Source organism: Arvicanthis niloticus, chromosome 5 (assembly GCF_011762505.2).
Source record: "Arvicanthis niloticus isolate mArvNil1 chromosome 5, mArvNil1.pat.X, whole genome shotgun sequence".
NCBI classification, from domain to species: Eukaryota; Metazoa; Chordata; class Mammalia; order Rodentia; family Muridae; genus Arvicanthis; species Arvicanthis niloticus.
In genome coordinates, this window is record NC_047662.1 from 66,483,105 (window position 1) to 66,498,682 (window position 15,578).

At 46.1% G+C, this 15,578-nt stretch overlaps 1 protein-coding gene and 1 long non-coding RNA gene across 8 annotated transcripts in view; one reads left to right on the forward strand and one right to left on the reverse strand.

Moving 5' to 3' along the window:
- The window catches only part of LOC143442422 (uncharacterized), a 45,250-nt gene extending 41,696 nt beyond the window's left edge, over positions 1–3,554 (reverse strand). For 5 of the 7 annotated variants that reach the window (XR_013110624.1, XR_013110625.1, XR_013110627.1 and 2 more), the window contains exon 1: positions 3,347–3,554. This is a non-coding gene — a long non-coding RNA (uncharacterized LOC143442422). The remainder of the gene's footprint in view (positions 1–3,346) is intronic. The other 2 variants (XR_013110628.1, XR_013110626.1) reach the window with 1 other exon arrangement.
- Positions 3,555–4,870: 1,316 nt separating this feature from the next.
- Ttc39b (tetratricopeptide repeat domain 39B) overlaps positions 4,871–15,578 on the forward strand; it is a 99,329-nt gene continuing 88,621 nt past the window's right edge. Inside the window, exon 1 of the mRNA XM_034502828.2 lies at positions 4,871–5,063. Coding sequence (XP_034358719.1) covers positions 5,022–5,063 — 42 coding nt within the window. The 5' untranslated portion in view covers positions 4,871–5,021. The remainder of the gene's footprint in view (positions 5,064–15,578) is intronic.

Here is a 15,578-nt window from a genome sequence, read left to right on the forward strand (position 1 = left end):
GAAATAGCATCTCCTGCCTGCTTGCCTGCCTGCCTGCCTGCCTGTAATTCCTGAGTGCTCACATTACAGGTGTGTGCTACCACACCCAGATCTAGCTCCTCCCTTGTGCAAATGCATGCACACTTGTGCGCAGAGGCCAGAGGATGACCTTGGCTGTCATTCAGGTGCCACCCATGTTGTTTTTGAAGACGTGGGCTTTCACTGACTCAGAACTTGACAGGTGTGCTAGGTGGGCCCCTGGGTTCTGCCTATCTTTGCCTTCTCAGCTGGGACTACAAATGCATGCCGGCCACAATGCCTGATATGTGAAAATTGGCTTCTGGGGATCCAACTCAAGTCCTGTGTTTACAAGGCAAAACCTTTACCTACAGAGCTATGGCCCCAAACCTAGCATTCCTTAATTCCCAGCATTATTATGCTAATTATAGGAATTAGCATTGCAAGGTCATAGCAGTAATTTTTATTGTACTATGAACATTTTATACTTCGTGCAATTGCCACTTATTAAGCATACAGCTTACATTATAGTGGAGGGGGTGTTACAGAGGGTCACAGAATTTAAGCAAGCGAACATGTACGTGGATGAAGTAGATTCAGGGAAGACTGGTAAGAGCCTTGAGGACAGCAGGGGGCGGGGCAGAGTGGCAGAGGGAGGGGCTGTTTTAGAAGGAGAAACTCTCCTCCAAGAACCCAGACAAACCCATCCATAAACATGATTTATCACAAGCACTTGCATAGATTTGGTCTACTCTTCCACCAGCGAAAATGTAGCTTGTATTTAAATCCAGCATCAGCAAAATCCCCACACCAGCCAAAGGTAAAGAGTCCATAAGTAGTGAGAATGAAACTGTCCCCAATATAAGATTAATTTTGAAAGAGAAACTTCTTTCAGTGTGTGTGGCTTTAAAATGAAAATATTTTTACAACGGTCTTGCTAACCCTTATGCTACATAAGCCAGGAAATGGTCTATCTGAGTAATCACACTTTCCTACCAGATCATAATGGTTCCTGGCAAGGAGAGTTCTGTTTATCAAATGAACCCATTCTAATTGTTCACAGGAAAGAACTGTTTTATGTTTATCATCTGTGATCTCATGAAGCTACTCATATGCTGAAAAAGAAAGCCGACCTCGGCTAAGAGCAAAAAGCCAGAGACTAGATGTTCCCGTGACTACAACACATTTATTACAATTGAAGCACAAATAGTTGACATGAATCAAGAACATATAGGACTTTAGGTTTAATCTCTGATCTATATATCCAGCAATCTTCCATGGAACCCAAGCTTATAAATAGAAAAAAAAATGTTTTAAAAAAATGAAACTTGATTCTTATTGTGACATAATTAGGTCTCTAATTACTGCCACATGTTTTGAAGTCTCTTGAACGCTAGAGGAGCTGAAAGCAACATGAAGATAACAAGCAAATGGGAGGGGAAGTCACAGACAAGATAATTTCCCATCAAAACAAACTATGTTAACTCAGGAAGCAATGACCTTTAAAAATGAGCATCAGGTATTGGTTCAGACAGGAAATCTAGCTTGCAGAAAGTGAAGCAGAAACAGGAGATAGAGGTAGGATGAGGTGGCTAAGAATGGACAGAAACTTTCATTGTTATTATGATGTTTTATAGGCACCAAATGACATCTAAGTTCTTTCTAGCCCCACATGTCTGTTTCTAAGCAACTTAAGAATGCATGTCTAATACCAGCTTCATATATATGTATATATTTAACTTTATATATCTATATGTAACTATAAAATTTACCCATTCTAAGAGTACAATATACTAATTTCCTTTTGAGTCAAGGTCTACGTAGCTCAGGATGGCCTCTAAATTGATATATAGCGGAAGATGACCTTGAACTTCTGACTTCCTTGTGTCTTCAAAGTTAGTTGAGATAAAAGGCATGTGCCACCACTCTGGGTCTCAGCAGTACTGGGATCTGTCCTCCATGCTAGTGGAGCATTTTCTTGCCTGAGCTACATCTCCAGCCAGCAAAGTGCTTAATTAGTGTCTGTCGTCTCAACCAAATCCATTCTTTTCCTTTATTTATAGGAGCTAGGAACTGTTACCAGCCCCAGTCACGACCTGTGTCCCAGCAAGCCAAGTTCAGTCACCCATATTGCCTAAACCAAATTAATAGTGAAAAGCAGAAAAGGGAGATTAATTCAATATGGCCACATTGAGAAGAGGGACAAAGAGATCTTGAACAACACACTTCCCACCTCCCCTTGCCCCAGGTCCATCTTGGAGAGGAAGATCCTGAAATGTAGTTAAGATTTCAGTAGAGCACCAGAGATATGTGAATCTGGGCAGTCCAGATCAAGGCTTGGTCTTGCCCATCCTTATTTTTGCAAAGTGGTCTGACAAGTTGTAAATCTCTTTATGAGGAAAATTTCCCTTCCAGCTGGCTCCTGCTTTAGGCCAGTGGTTTTCAACCTTCCTAAGGCTGTGACCCTTTACCACAGTTCCTTGTGTTGTGGTGACCCCTAACCATAAAAGTATTTTTGTTGTTACTTTATAACTGTAATTTTGCTACTGCTATGAATTGTAATGCAGATATCTGTGTCTTCTGATGGTCTTAGGCAACCCCTGTGAAAAGGTCATTCTACCACAGGATGAGAACTGCTGCAAAGGCTCTCTCTCCTTCCAGGATGACATTTCTGAAGGCAGTTCTGAGTTCTTGACATCCATTGCTTTGATAGTCTGAGAAACAATTAGAGGGCACACATGCTTGTTTGTTTGTTTGTTTGTTTTAAGGTAATCATCATCCCTGCCAGTCTGGATACAAAATGGTTACAAAGGTGTTACTAAAATTTTTAGGAGTCCCTTCATAGTAGGTAACTGATACTGAGGAAATCAAGGTCTCCTCTTGGGAGATTCTTAGTTTCATCAATAAGATAAATTTAAGAATGAAATTTAAGAATTGGAAGTTAGAAGACAATTTTGTTAGAGTTTTTAAAGACAAACAAACAAACGAAGGAACAAACAAAAACCCTCCAGGGCAGGCCAACTGAAAATCTCAGGTGCTTCTCAGAGGAGACAAAGAGAGAAGAAAAGAAAAAGAAACACTCTTTACGTCATCATGGAAGTGAGACACACGATGGGGAGGAGCTACCTGTAGAGAACATAGGCTTAGAAAAGAGAAGAAAAGGAAAGGTTGGCTTTTCTGAGTAACTCGGAACTCAGAAAAGTAGGCAGTCTCTGTAAGAGACTCTGTGTGTGTGTATGTGTGTGTGTGTGTGTGTGTGTGTGTGTGTGTGTGTGTGGTGTGGTGTGGTGTGGTGTGTCTGGGAAAGAAACGTGCATTATCTCATCAAAGAAAGAAACATTCCACTTACCTCTCTAACATGGCTTCAGGGGAGCATGCCTTTTAAGGGGTGGTGTCTTAGCCAGATGATTGACATACCTCACAGAAATGTCAGTTCTCCAACCAAATCAGATACTGTATCCTCTTGACCAAGAGGGGTCTTCCCTTAACTGGTCTTTACTGCTGCTGTGTCAGAGACACTTGGAGACAATAACATTATGAAGCTGGTATCAAGGATGCCAAGGTGACTCATGGGAAATGTGTGTTAATAGGCCTTCTTCTCTCAGCTAGTCTACTGAAATCCACAGGGAGGAAAAAGAGGGTTGGTTGTAGTTACAGAGAGACCCGCTGACAGCCAGGTGTTGCCGCCAGACTGCTGAGTTTCTGATTCTGGCATCATTGCTGTTTTACTTAGCAGTCCGACTCTAGGAAAGTGACTTAAACTCTGAGTTTCAATTTACTGGTCACTGTCCCTCTTCTTACAGTTCTTATGAGATCGAGTGAGACAAAACATACAAGGGCCCCGGCATAATCCTAGTATGTGATTAGTTCTCAATTAAAATTAGTTTCCTGTTTTTATGTTTACAGACCGACAAGCAGCATTTCATAAATCAGATACTGAGCATGTAAATGACTGCATACAACAAGGAGGGGTGGGAAGTAGCGATAGCAGAGATAGAAGTTTGGTGTCTGGGGACACCACAGAACAGGAAATTTTGGGGGTGCTCTAGATGAGAGGGTGTTTTGTAACACTTGTCACCAAATTACACACTTAGGGGAATTTAAAATAAAACTGATTTTCAACTCTAAGATATATAGTTTTAACTTTTTTTCCAGTTGGATCGCTCAATTATTTTGCAAGTCAGGATCAGGAATCAATTTCTAAACAGTCAACAGATACTAGGAAAGGCACAGGAAGCACCGTTCTAGGTCCTAGGGATACAGCATGGAAAAAGACAGCACCCCCATCTTCATGGATAATTCAAGCACAAATGACATCTATTTGTATTTACAAAAGGGTTGAGTGGGAGACGCTGTAGCTAGAATAACTCCGGCCGTATTGGGACATGTACAGGGCTCTGAGTTACTCTGAAGCCGTTGCTTTGCAAACACAGAGGCAAAACAGAACTCCTATCTCTTGGAGAGGATGTTCTTGACACAGCGACTTGGGCATGTGATGCGTCAGATGCCTCTAGGTGACCAGTGACCCGTGGCTGTCCTCTAGCTGCATCTGTTAGATGCTCTGTCCTCTGGGCGAAGTAAACGCTCTGGTTCCAGACCAAGGACCATGTGGACCACTAGCCTCAGAGGGAGCGCAGCCACGACCTTGAGTTGTCAGCTCTGCGCGCTTCAGTCTGGGCGCCAGGCTCCTGCCAATCCCCTAGGGAGGCCGGTACCCCAGAGGTCCTTTTCCCGAGCACCCGCAGACTCTGTGGGTGACTCCTCCCCACCGAACCTGGTTGGCTGCTCTCTAAGGGGGCCGCGTGTCGGGGCGGGGCTATCCGGCGAGGGGGCGGGGCATTAGCCTGGCATCCGCTTGGGTACTGGGTGCGCAGTGGATACCGCGGCGCCGGGGGCGGGGACAGCTCGGTCCAGTCGCTCCGGGCCGCCTGGTTCCTCCTCCACCAGCTCTGGGCTGAACCCAGAGCCCAGAAAAGAGTCGGTTCTGAGTTCCCTGTGGTTGTGCGGCCGCCGCGGAGGGGAACATGGCGCTCGTAGGCAGCCGAGTGGAATTGGACGCGGATGAGGTGCGAGGACAGGCAGAGCGGGCTGGTCTGGGCGCCAGCGGGCGTGGGAGGGATGCGGAGCCCCGCGGGGTCCGGGCTGGCACCGAGGGTGGGCAGAGCTGTCCTTCACGGCGAGGAGCGTCCCACGGGGCTAGGCAGAACAGCCCGGAGCCAGCCTGAACCTCCTTGGACCCTAGGGGCTTTTGCGGAACCGTTCTGGACCCGACTGTCGCTTTCTGTGGAAGTTCCGCGGGGGTGTCCGCCAGGCGAGTGGGTAGGGCTGCCTAGTCACCCCGGGGCTGTGGGCCGGAGCCTGAGCCCGGCGGCTGGGAAACGTCCCTTGTCCAGTATCGCCGGCGGCCTCGCCTATCTAGGCTACCGAAGTGACCTGCGGGGTCCTCGCGCGGCGCCGGGGTCTGAACGCTCCCGGGCGGGGGCGCCCGACCTGTTGATTCCAGCGCTTCCTTCAGCTGCTGGAAGCGCGCGCTCTGCTCTCAAGTTGAGGGTCAGGCTCCTGCCGTCTCTGCTGCCATTTTACCTGACTTGAATTTTTACAAGTCGCGGCCTGAGAAAGCTTTGGTTTCAAATGATGCAATAAATGGATGATGTGGAGAAGGCGAAAGAGTTAGGATTCCGTCTTTACTGCCAGAAGATCCTGGTAACGAATAAGTACTGTGCTTTAAATGTTGACCTTAAGAACCGACCGAAAACCGAAGGATGATCTTTAGGCTGACAGTTAAGGAGGCGAACCAAAGCTTCCTGAGGACCTGCCTTGCAGTGTGGGCCCCAGACCACACACCAGGGAACTAGCGCTTGCCCAGGGGTCATGGATGTTTTGCTGGCCCTTCTTAACTACACATAAGGCAGACAATGAGATAGCATTTTCTTACTATTTTCTTCTGTGACAACTTTTATTTATAGCTTTAGGCAGTTTTTTGGCATGACCTGTTGCCTGCTTCTTTTAATTTTACATCCCTAAATCTTTTCTGTAATCCAGGTAATACACTACTACAGTACTTTGACCATCTATCACCTCCTCAAGAGTTTCTAATGTTCCCTCTTGTGTATACATCAAATAGCCACAGTCTTGGCATGCTAGAGTCTATAGTACAGTCTCAATGGCTTATCCCAGGCTTGTCTCCAGCTGCTTCCCTGTCCCTAACCATTTAATTTATTTGTATTGAAAATGAAGGAACAGTCCTGAGCCTGGTGATAAAGGTCTGTAATCTCAGCACTCAGATGGTTGAGGCAGGAGAATTACAAATTCAAGGCTACCCAGGACTATGTGGTGAGTTCTAGGCACATAGAAAAATCCGCTAGCATGGATTTTTTTTTTTTCCTTCCCAAATAAAGAAAAAAAAAAAAAAAAATCAAGACCCAGAGCGGCTCCTAACTGTAGAGTGGTATTTCTGACTCTTGCTCGCTGGTGGAGAAATGCAGTCCATAACAGTAGATCTTAAATGGGACTTGCCTGGCATATTGAGACAAAGGTCATTCTGTGCCAACTGCCAATAAAACAAACTCCAGAGCTCATGTGGAAGTTAGGTGTCAGAGCAGCAGAGCGCCTGCCACAAAGACTTGAATACATGTTTGTTAAGTGAATGCATGACTGCAGAAAAGATATGGCTTCATCAGGCCTCAGTTTTTGCCTTATCACTGATTGACTGTAAGCTCCCATTTCATGCTAGGTGTTAATCTTAGGTGATGAACAAGGCACAAAGAAACTCTTTGTTCATGCCAAATCTACTTTTTATCCTCATGGTGGACAGGTATGTGGGCATAAGTTTATCCACTCTCTACTGAGTGCTTAAGTACTTACTCTGTGCTTACTTACATTTGGCTTCTCTTAGAGAGGGAAGGTACAGTTTTGAATTTCTAGACTCTCAGACAGGCCAGGGAGAGAAGTCATGTGTGAACCCACTTAGGGTGGATGAGGAGCTGTGCAGTAGGGTGTTGTAGGTAGTATTCTTGAAGTACTTGTGAAAAGTCCCTAATTGTAAGTGGATTAAAGAACTCTACCCCTCTGGACAGTGGTGGCACATGGCTCTTTAATCTCACAAGCTAGAAGACAGAGACAGGGGAATCTCTTGAGTTCAAGGCCAGCCTGGTGTATAGATCCTGTTCCAGGACAGCCTGGGCTCTGTTATAAAGAGAAACCCTGTCTGGAGGGTTGGTGGGTGGGGAGCTGTTAGGGGAGGAAGAAAGAAAAACCCAAAACAAGAACAAACAAACCAAAACAAACAAAAGAAGAACTCCGCCCTGAGTGTGGAAGGCTGTCAGGCTCACCAGGTGTGTGTGTAGACAGGAGGCAGCTTGCTTATCCAAGGTTTTCATACTCCGAGAGCACTTTGCTTTCTCCCTGACCATTATTTGATGTTTTTGGGAAGTAAAAAGGGACAAAGTGGGCTGGAGAGATGGCTCAGTGCTTAAGAGCACTCAGCACAGAAGTCCTGAGTTCAATTCCCAGCAACCACATGGTGACTCACAACCATTTGTAATGGGGTATGATGCCCTCTTCTGGTGTGTCTGAAGAGAGCAGTGGTGTACTCATATACATAAAATTAAGAGAGACACACAGAGAGAGACAGAGAGGGACAGAGGGAGAGAGACAAAGCATTGTAGCCAAGAAACTCTCATCTCGTTGCCCCACTTTTGTGTATGTGTGTGGGATTAATTTACAGCTGGTCATTCAGTCGTTAAAATGGCAAACATCTGATGTCTTAAGTGCCAAGCCAGTGCTGATTGAGAGATCTAGCCTTGCAAGACTGAAGGGGCCTTATCCTGAATGGTGACCTTGACAGATAAGTCACTCAGCCCCTGAGGGCTTATTCAGTTTCCTGGTCCTGAGGAGTTAGGCCTAGGGATATCTAAATGTTCTAGTGTGGAGGTTTTTTGGGGGTGGGGTGGGAGGGAGGTAGGGTAAGAAGGTGAGTGGGGTGGAATGGTAGGTGGGGAGGTAGATCCTTTTTGAGATCATGACTAATAACTGTGGGAATACTTTTTTTTCCTGAGTACCCACAGAAATGATCATGGTGAGGAAACATAGTAAGTATCCCTTGGGTGGATTTTGTTTTTGAAACAGATTTTTAAATGACTTTTTAAGGGGGAGCTGGAGAGATGGCTCAGTGGGCAAGAGCACTGGCTGCTCTTCCAGAGGACCCAGGTTTAATTCCTAGCACCCATACGGCAGCTCACAACTGTCTGTAACTTCAGTTCCAGAGGATCCAACACATTCACCCAGACAGACATGCAGGCAAAACACCAATCAGTGCTCATAAAATAAAAATAAATTTATTTAAAATGACTTTTTAGATTCTATAAAGAGAAGCATGGTTGCATTTTTTAAACTTATTTTTATGTACATTGGTGATTTCATAGAAATGAACCATTTGTCTATACACACACATATGAATTGCATTTCAAATTAAAAGTAATTCAGTAAATACAGTTGTGAGGTTATTATTAATAGCTTTAAATTTTGGATTTAATACTTACAGTTTTATTTAGTTATTCTGAAAGCATTATTGAGTAAGAAAATTAAGCCATATATATTCTCTTACACAATACATACATAACATGTTATTAAAATTTTATGGGCAGGTGCAAATGGGAAAACATCTACAAAAGCTACTTAAGGAAGTGATAATGAAGAAAAAACCTTAAGAAACGCTTAATCATGTGAAGAAATGGCGTATGGATGGTTTTCATGGCCTGTTCCATATGTTATTTTTTAAAGATGGAGTCTTGCTATGTATTGTGGCTGGCTAGGAACTTGACTTATAGACTAGGCTGGCCTCAAACACCCACATACTGCCTCTGCCTTCCCAGTACTGGGGTGACAGGCCTGTGACGCTGTGATCAGCTGATGGTGTTTTAGTAAAGCTGATTGGCACAATTGTTTTAGAACGATACTGAGAATCATTGAAGGGGAGGTAGTTAGTGTCCCAGAAGAGCACACAGCTTAGTAAATGATGGTTAGTTTACCCAGGTAACCAGTCCGCCTGTGGGTCAGGGTGGGATTCAGGTCGGATTCTATAATGTAGGCTCCAGAGCAAGGGTAGTAAGACTGAGGTGCATTCAGTATAGGGAACAGGGAATGCTGGCCACCCTAGCTTAGGGACTAGTTTAGGGTTCAAGAAGAGGTATTTTGGGGTGAACCAGGATCCAGCTTGGGTGGAAGTTAGTGTGGACTGGATTAGAGGGAGCATCTTGGGGGCTGATGCAGCAGAGGCAGGCTCCGATCCCGGGAGGCTTGCAGTGCCATCACACTAAGGAGCCTGGATTCTGTCTTATAGGTAATGCAGGTGTTTGTTGGCAGCTCCACACTCCCCTGCAGCAGCTCCACACTTCCCTGCAGCAGCTCCACACTCCCCTGCAGCAACTCTGGGGGTCCCTTAGTCTTTTAGGGACCTTAACTCAGGCAAACTCCGGAATCTTGGCTTTGACATAGAAAAGAGTTTCAAGGTGAGCCCCTGTGAAACAGAGATGGGTTTATCTAAAGTAGAAGGATGCTCGGGAAGGAGACTGTGGAATGGCCTCTCAGAGAGGAGTTGCAGTGGAGTAAAAGGTTTTAACCTAGACTTTAGGTGTGGGGATTAAGAGAAAGCTGCTCGAGCTACTTTTCAAGGGGTTGCAAAGAAGCCCCTCCTGGCTTCATAGATGATGCTGGGCTATCTCTCTGGAGATGCCTTGGATGGAGCTGTAATCTGATAAGGTGAACCTAGGAGTTACTGGGGGTCACATGAGGGATGACACTTTTTTCTTTTCTTTTTTCCTCTTTTCTCTTCTCTTCTCTACTTTCTTCTCCCCTCCCCATCTGTTTCCCTTCCCTTCTACCCTCCCCCTCCCCTCTTCCCTCCTCTTTTTCTTTTTTTTTTTTTTTTTTTTTTTTTTTTTTTTTTTTGGTATGAGCCATGGTCTCACTATATAGCTTTGGCTAGCTTGGAACTTGTTATGTAGACCAGGTTGGTCCCCAACTCATAGAAATCTACCTATTTGGCTGGAGAGATGGCTCAGCAGTTAAGAGCATTGAGGTCCTGAGTTCAATTCCCAGCAACCACATGGTGGCTCACAACCATCTGTAATGAGATTTGATACCCTCTTCTGGTGTGTCTGAAGATAGCTGCAGTGTACTCATATCAGTCAGTCAATCAATCAATCAATCAACCAACCAACCAACCAACCAACCAACCAACCAACCAACCAACCAACAATCAATCTTTAAAAAAAAAGAAAAAGAAGGGAAGAAAGAAGGAAAGAAAGAAATCCACCTGTCTGCCTTCTGAGTTCTGGAATTAAAGGAATGTACTGCTAGGCCTGGCTACACAACTCTTTTTTATTTTTTAATTAAATTGGACTTAATTACTTAATTAATTTTGTTTTGTTGAGACATGGTTTCTCTGTGTGCCTGGCTGTCCTGGAACACCGACTGTCTCCTGAGTGCTGGGATTAAAGGCACCTGCCACCACCACCCTACACACACCCCTTTTTTATTATAGTCATTGGTTAGATTTCTAGAAAATGGCAAGTGTATACAGTTGTGGAAGGAGAAAGGCCTGAAGCAAATGCTAATCTTCTGGAGTTTTTGGTTCTCAAGCAATGACAGGCTTTGATTCAACCACACTCCAAAGCGAAGCCTCCCTTTCCTTCCCAGGTCTTCCTACTTTTCTGTCCTCTTCAGATTGTGGGATTGGAGGCAGGAGGGGCAGGAGGCTGCTTCAACAGCCCCTGTGGGTTGGGATGAGGCCTGAAGTAGAGCGTGTGTGTGTGTGTGTGTGTGTGTGTGTGTGTGTGTGTGTGTGTGTGATGTTCGAGGTATGAGCCTGAATTGCAGGGCCTATGGGGAGAGCAAGGAGGAGGGCTTGGCTTGGGGCAGAGGTGTGGGAGAAGGAGTAGCCATGCAGTGGTAATTCAGGTTCCTGTTTAAGCTCAGGTTGGGCGGAGATGAGGGCATCTGAGCAGAGAAGAAAGGCTCTTTCCCATTCCTATTGGATGGGTGCTTATGCAGGGAAGGAAGCAAGCAGGGTAAACCCTGTGGCTCAGGAAGAGTCTCTGTACTGGGGGATCCTGGACTTAGGCTAGGCAGGTCTTCTGTAAACTGTAATGCAGTGGAAGGAAACGCTATCAGTCCAGTTCAGGTTACCAAGCCACCCACCTCCAGTTGCTGAGATGCTGGGTGTAGGATGTCCTTTGGAATCGTAGCTAGCCTTGGAGTGCATCTTTCTCAGCAGAACTTTCCTTGGTGTTCCCCACCCCTCCACAGACTTGGGTACCTCCCTTCCCTCTTGCACTGCTCTCTCCAGGTGGTTTCTGCCTTCTTGGTTTTCTGCCTTGGCCTGTTGCTAATTGTCTACAGCAAGAATCTGATACTGTGAATCCCGTGAGGCTCTTGGTTTCTGTGTTGCTGTCTATGGACAGTTAGTTCCCCCAACCTGCTCCTCTCCGGCCCAGTAGTGTGTCTTGATTGGAGTCTCCTGGAGTCTCTTCACATTCATGGCCACACTTGTGAGGTCCAGGCAGGGAGGAAGACAGGAGGAGAAAGCCCCCTGTTGTTAGCAGCTCTGTCAGAACTCCTTTTTCATCCCTGGGCCCAGTGAGTCTGGGCTCCCTCATACTGCCAGACCTCTGTACCACTGTGGCCAGGCAGCCATGTTGGTGAAGTCATCACAGTTCTCTGAAGGGACTCTTGAGGTGTGGGATACTTGGGAGTTCATAGTGCTATCATGAATCCTTAAACTCTACGTAAATACCTAAAGACCCCGTGTATGCATTTGTGGTGTGTGTGTGTAGCCGATGCTTTTTTTGCAGTGGACAAGTACCTTGGTCTTGATCCTATTATACTGGCACTTGCAAAGGGCCTACATATTTAAATTATCTTGGTAAATGATACACTGTCTATGTTAGTTGGATCTTACAGTAACTAATAAGTGGTACAGTCTGTCTTGAGTGGGAAGTGCTAGGGATGGGAAACTCCTCTCTGGGTGGGGCTCTGGAGGGTGGGACTGGGTGTGGCCAGATACCAGCTGGTACTGGGGACACAGAAGAGGGTATCTCACTGGGAGAAGGGTGAAGTTTTCATTTACAGGATGAATAAAGGTTAACCAGGTTTGGTGTGAAGGGAGTTCAGTATGGGTAGTCAGCGGGGTGTGGTTTTGAAGGTGTGTCCTGCCCCAGAGGAAAGGGAGGTCAAGACTTGGATTCCAGACTGGGACCTTGGGAAGGGCAGTGACTTAGATCTTGCCCCTTAATCCTTTGGGCCTTGGCTATTTTGGGGGTGGGTCTGGGGGTTGGTTCTTAATGGGTAGCAAGCAGTTTGAAATGCATGCTGTGTCTGTAAATTCTTTCCAGTTTTGACATCTGTCATCTAGAAGGTGACATTTGAACAGGGCTTCTTCAGAGGTTCAGAGGTGGAATTTTAGTGGCCATTGTAGGAGCTGAGGGCCTGAGGAAAGGCATGGTGGAAATGAAGCCATAGTTGGTGTGTGTGTATCTGTCTGTGGCAGAGAGCACTGGAGAACTGGCTGAGACTGGCCAGGTTTTGCCTTGAACCAGCTTAGCTGAGGTTTTTGCTTTTTGTTTTGTTGTTTGTTTGTTTTCGCTTTTCTCAAGTGGGGAGATGTGTGAATCTTTCTGTATCTGAGGATTTTACCTTTTTGAGGGGTAGAGTATATGGGGCTTTTTAGTTTTTTTTTTTTTTTTTGAGACAGGGTTTTTCTGTATAGCTCTGGCTGCCCCAGAACTCTGGAACTAGCCCCAAAGACCAGGCTGGCCTTGAACTGAGAGATCCACCTGCCTGTGCCAGGGCTGGGGTTGAAGGCATTCGCCACTACCAGGTCAGTACTGTAGATACTGTTAGCCTTCTACAGGGTTACTACAGAATGGGTTTCCTTGTACCAAGACATTAACTGAAGGTTCTTTATAAAATCCAGGGACAGTGAGCAGTGCTGACGGCACCCAAGAGGGGAAGTGGAAGGAAAGAGTGCTCTGAGCAGCCGTGCTTTATCCCAGCGAATGCAGTGTTGGAATGTACTTAGTACTCAGTACTTCAGTAATGTACCCAAGGCCTGACACAAGGGAGGCCAGGCCCAGAGCCCAGCTGCTGCTCCCTGCCCTTGGAAGCCAGCCTACTCACACAGAAGCCAGCAGGGCGCAGTCAGTGAGCACCTGGTGGACTGGTCAGTGGGATTCTGGGCAGGACTTTGAAATCAGGCCTCACTGTCTTCCTCCAGGACTCCTTGCTTCCTAGTCAGCCTCATATTGCCTACCATGTGAGAACCCGAGGGTAGTTTCCTGGGTGCTCAGTGGCCCGAGTCAGTGGGAGGAAAGAAGAAACCTTGGCTGTCCCTGCTGCAGCAGGGACTCATTCTGGCTCTGTCCCAGAGACTAAGAATCAGGTGACGAAACAGCCTGTGCACTTCCTCAGCAGTGTGTGACCCTGCCTGGGTCCCTGCTCACTAACCCCAGGTTGTAGTCCCAGGCTCTGGACCAGTCCTAGGAAATGGGATTGGGGACTGGGAAAATGAAAGTAAAGGACTCAGCAGTCGCTGTCGCTTCCTGTTTTCAAAACAAAACGAGAGCCCCGAAGGACAGTACAGTAGGGCGGAGAGAGGTCGCCAGTGTCCAAAAGAGCTTTCGCTCACACTGTAGAATATAACCGTAGTGCCAGCTACTTTGAAGGCCGAGGTAGGAGAATCCCTTGTGCCCAGGAACCCCAGGCTAGCTTAGCCTGGGCAGCAGAGTGAGTCCCTGTGCACCTTAGAAAGCTAAAGGAAGTGGTTGGTGAAAGATCAGAGTTGTTGGAGGCCAAGAAGGTTCACTCTACATTCAGTGCCTTTTGAAATAGGTCAGGAACCCGTGAGAGTTCCTCATGGGAGGCCCAACGCAGGTGTTACCCACCCCTGTCTCGTCTGTTTTGTAAGTAAAGTTTTATGGAAATAAACCATGGCTGTTTGTCTGTGGGTACTTTTGCAACCACACTTGAGTAGCAGGGACACAGGTCACATGCTAGTACTTAAGGACTCGTAGGGCCTTTGCTTGGCCCTTGTACTGAGTGATTTCTAGGGATATAGTTTATTCGTATATGTTGTGGAGCTTATGAATTACTTGCTTACTTCCTTCCCTATTAGATATCAGAACCTAGTTAAAACTAGTCTGTTTGCCACATCCTCTGAAGTGGCGTGTGCAAAACTGGAGGCGGGTGGAAGTGGGTTTGAATTCCTGCTTCTTGTAAGTTACTTAATCTCTTAATGTCTTGTAAATTACTCTCTCTGTGTCTTCATCTTAAGGAAAAACAGTTCATGTAAGATTGTTCGGAAGGTGTACAGTCTAATCAGAGCTCTAGCATCGGGTGTCAGTGCCAGCTCAAATGCTGGCTTCTGGCTCTGCCATCAAGAGTTCTCTCAGACCCTGCATGGCAGTCCTCCACTGGGGGAAGTCCCTTAGGACAATGCAGTTTCCTATTAGGTTAATTCCCAGGACTCCAGCTGGGTAAATGGTGTGGATTTATAGTCCCTAAGCTTTTCTAAGGGAGAAAAATGAACTCAAAGGGCCATCTGTTCTAGCTTGTCTGCCATGGAACAGTGTTAGCATTTGTCCGCAGGGGAAGTGGCATCCGTTCTTCCACTGATGCTGACAAATTGATGGTGGTGTAACCTCTGGTTGTTCTGGACCTTGTGTTGTGTTGCCCACTTTCCATTGGTGGGTGTCTGTGTTCTTACAGGGTTTTTGTGCAGCAAGCTTGTGAGGGACTAGGATGCAGGATGTTTACTGTTACTGGTTACTGTTGCCACTGGTCCTGAGATGGTAACCTCTGGAAAGCAGAGATTCACTTCTTACAGTTCTAGAGTATGAGATTGAAGATGGAGATGCCACATCTGGTGAGGACTTTCCTGCTGTGTCTTAACATGGCCCATGGCGACATATAGGGAGAGAGCTAACTCACTTGAATCAGTAACCCAATTTTCTCATCTTTTAAACAATGCAGGGTATTGAACTCGGCGCCTCATGTATGCAAGGCAAGCACTGTACCAACTAAGCCACATCCTCAGACTAATAACCCACTCTTACAATTACTAACCCACTACTGCCAGTAAGTGACCCTCTCCCACAATAGTAATTGACATTAACCCATTCATGAGGGGTTTCTTGTCTTAGTGTTCCATTGATGTGAAGAGACACCATGACCATGTGAGAGCAACCTATAAAAGGAAGCATTTAACTGGGAGCTTGCTTAATGGTTTAGAAGGTTAATCTGTAGGCTGTAGGTGAAGGGAGAGTTACTGGGCCTGGCATGGGCTTTGAAACCTCAAAGCTCACCACCAGTGAGTGACAGACCTCCTCCAATTAGGAGGTATGTTCTAATCCTTTCCAAATGTTTCCACTAACTGGGGACCAAGCACTCAAATATGAGTCTGTGGGGGCCATTCTCATTCAAACCACCACTGTCTCCAGTTTGTAATCACTTCCTAGAGATCTATCTTTCAAGATAATTTGAGTCGAGACTAAGTTTCCAGTGGTTGGACTCTGGAGAACCATCTT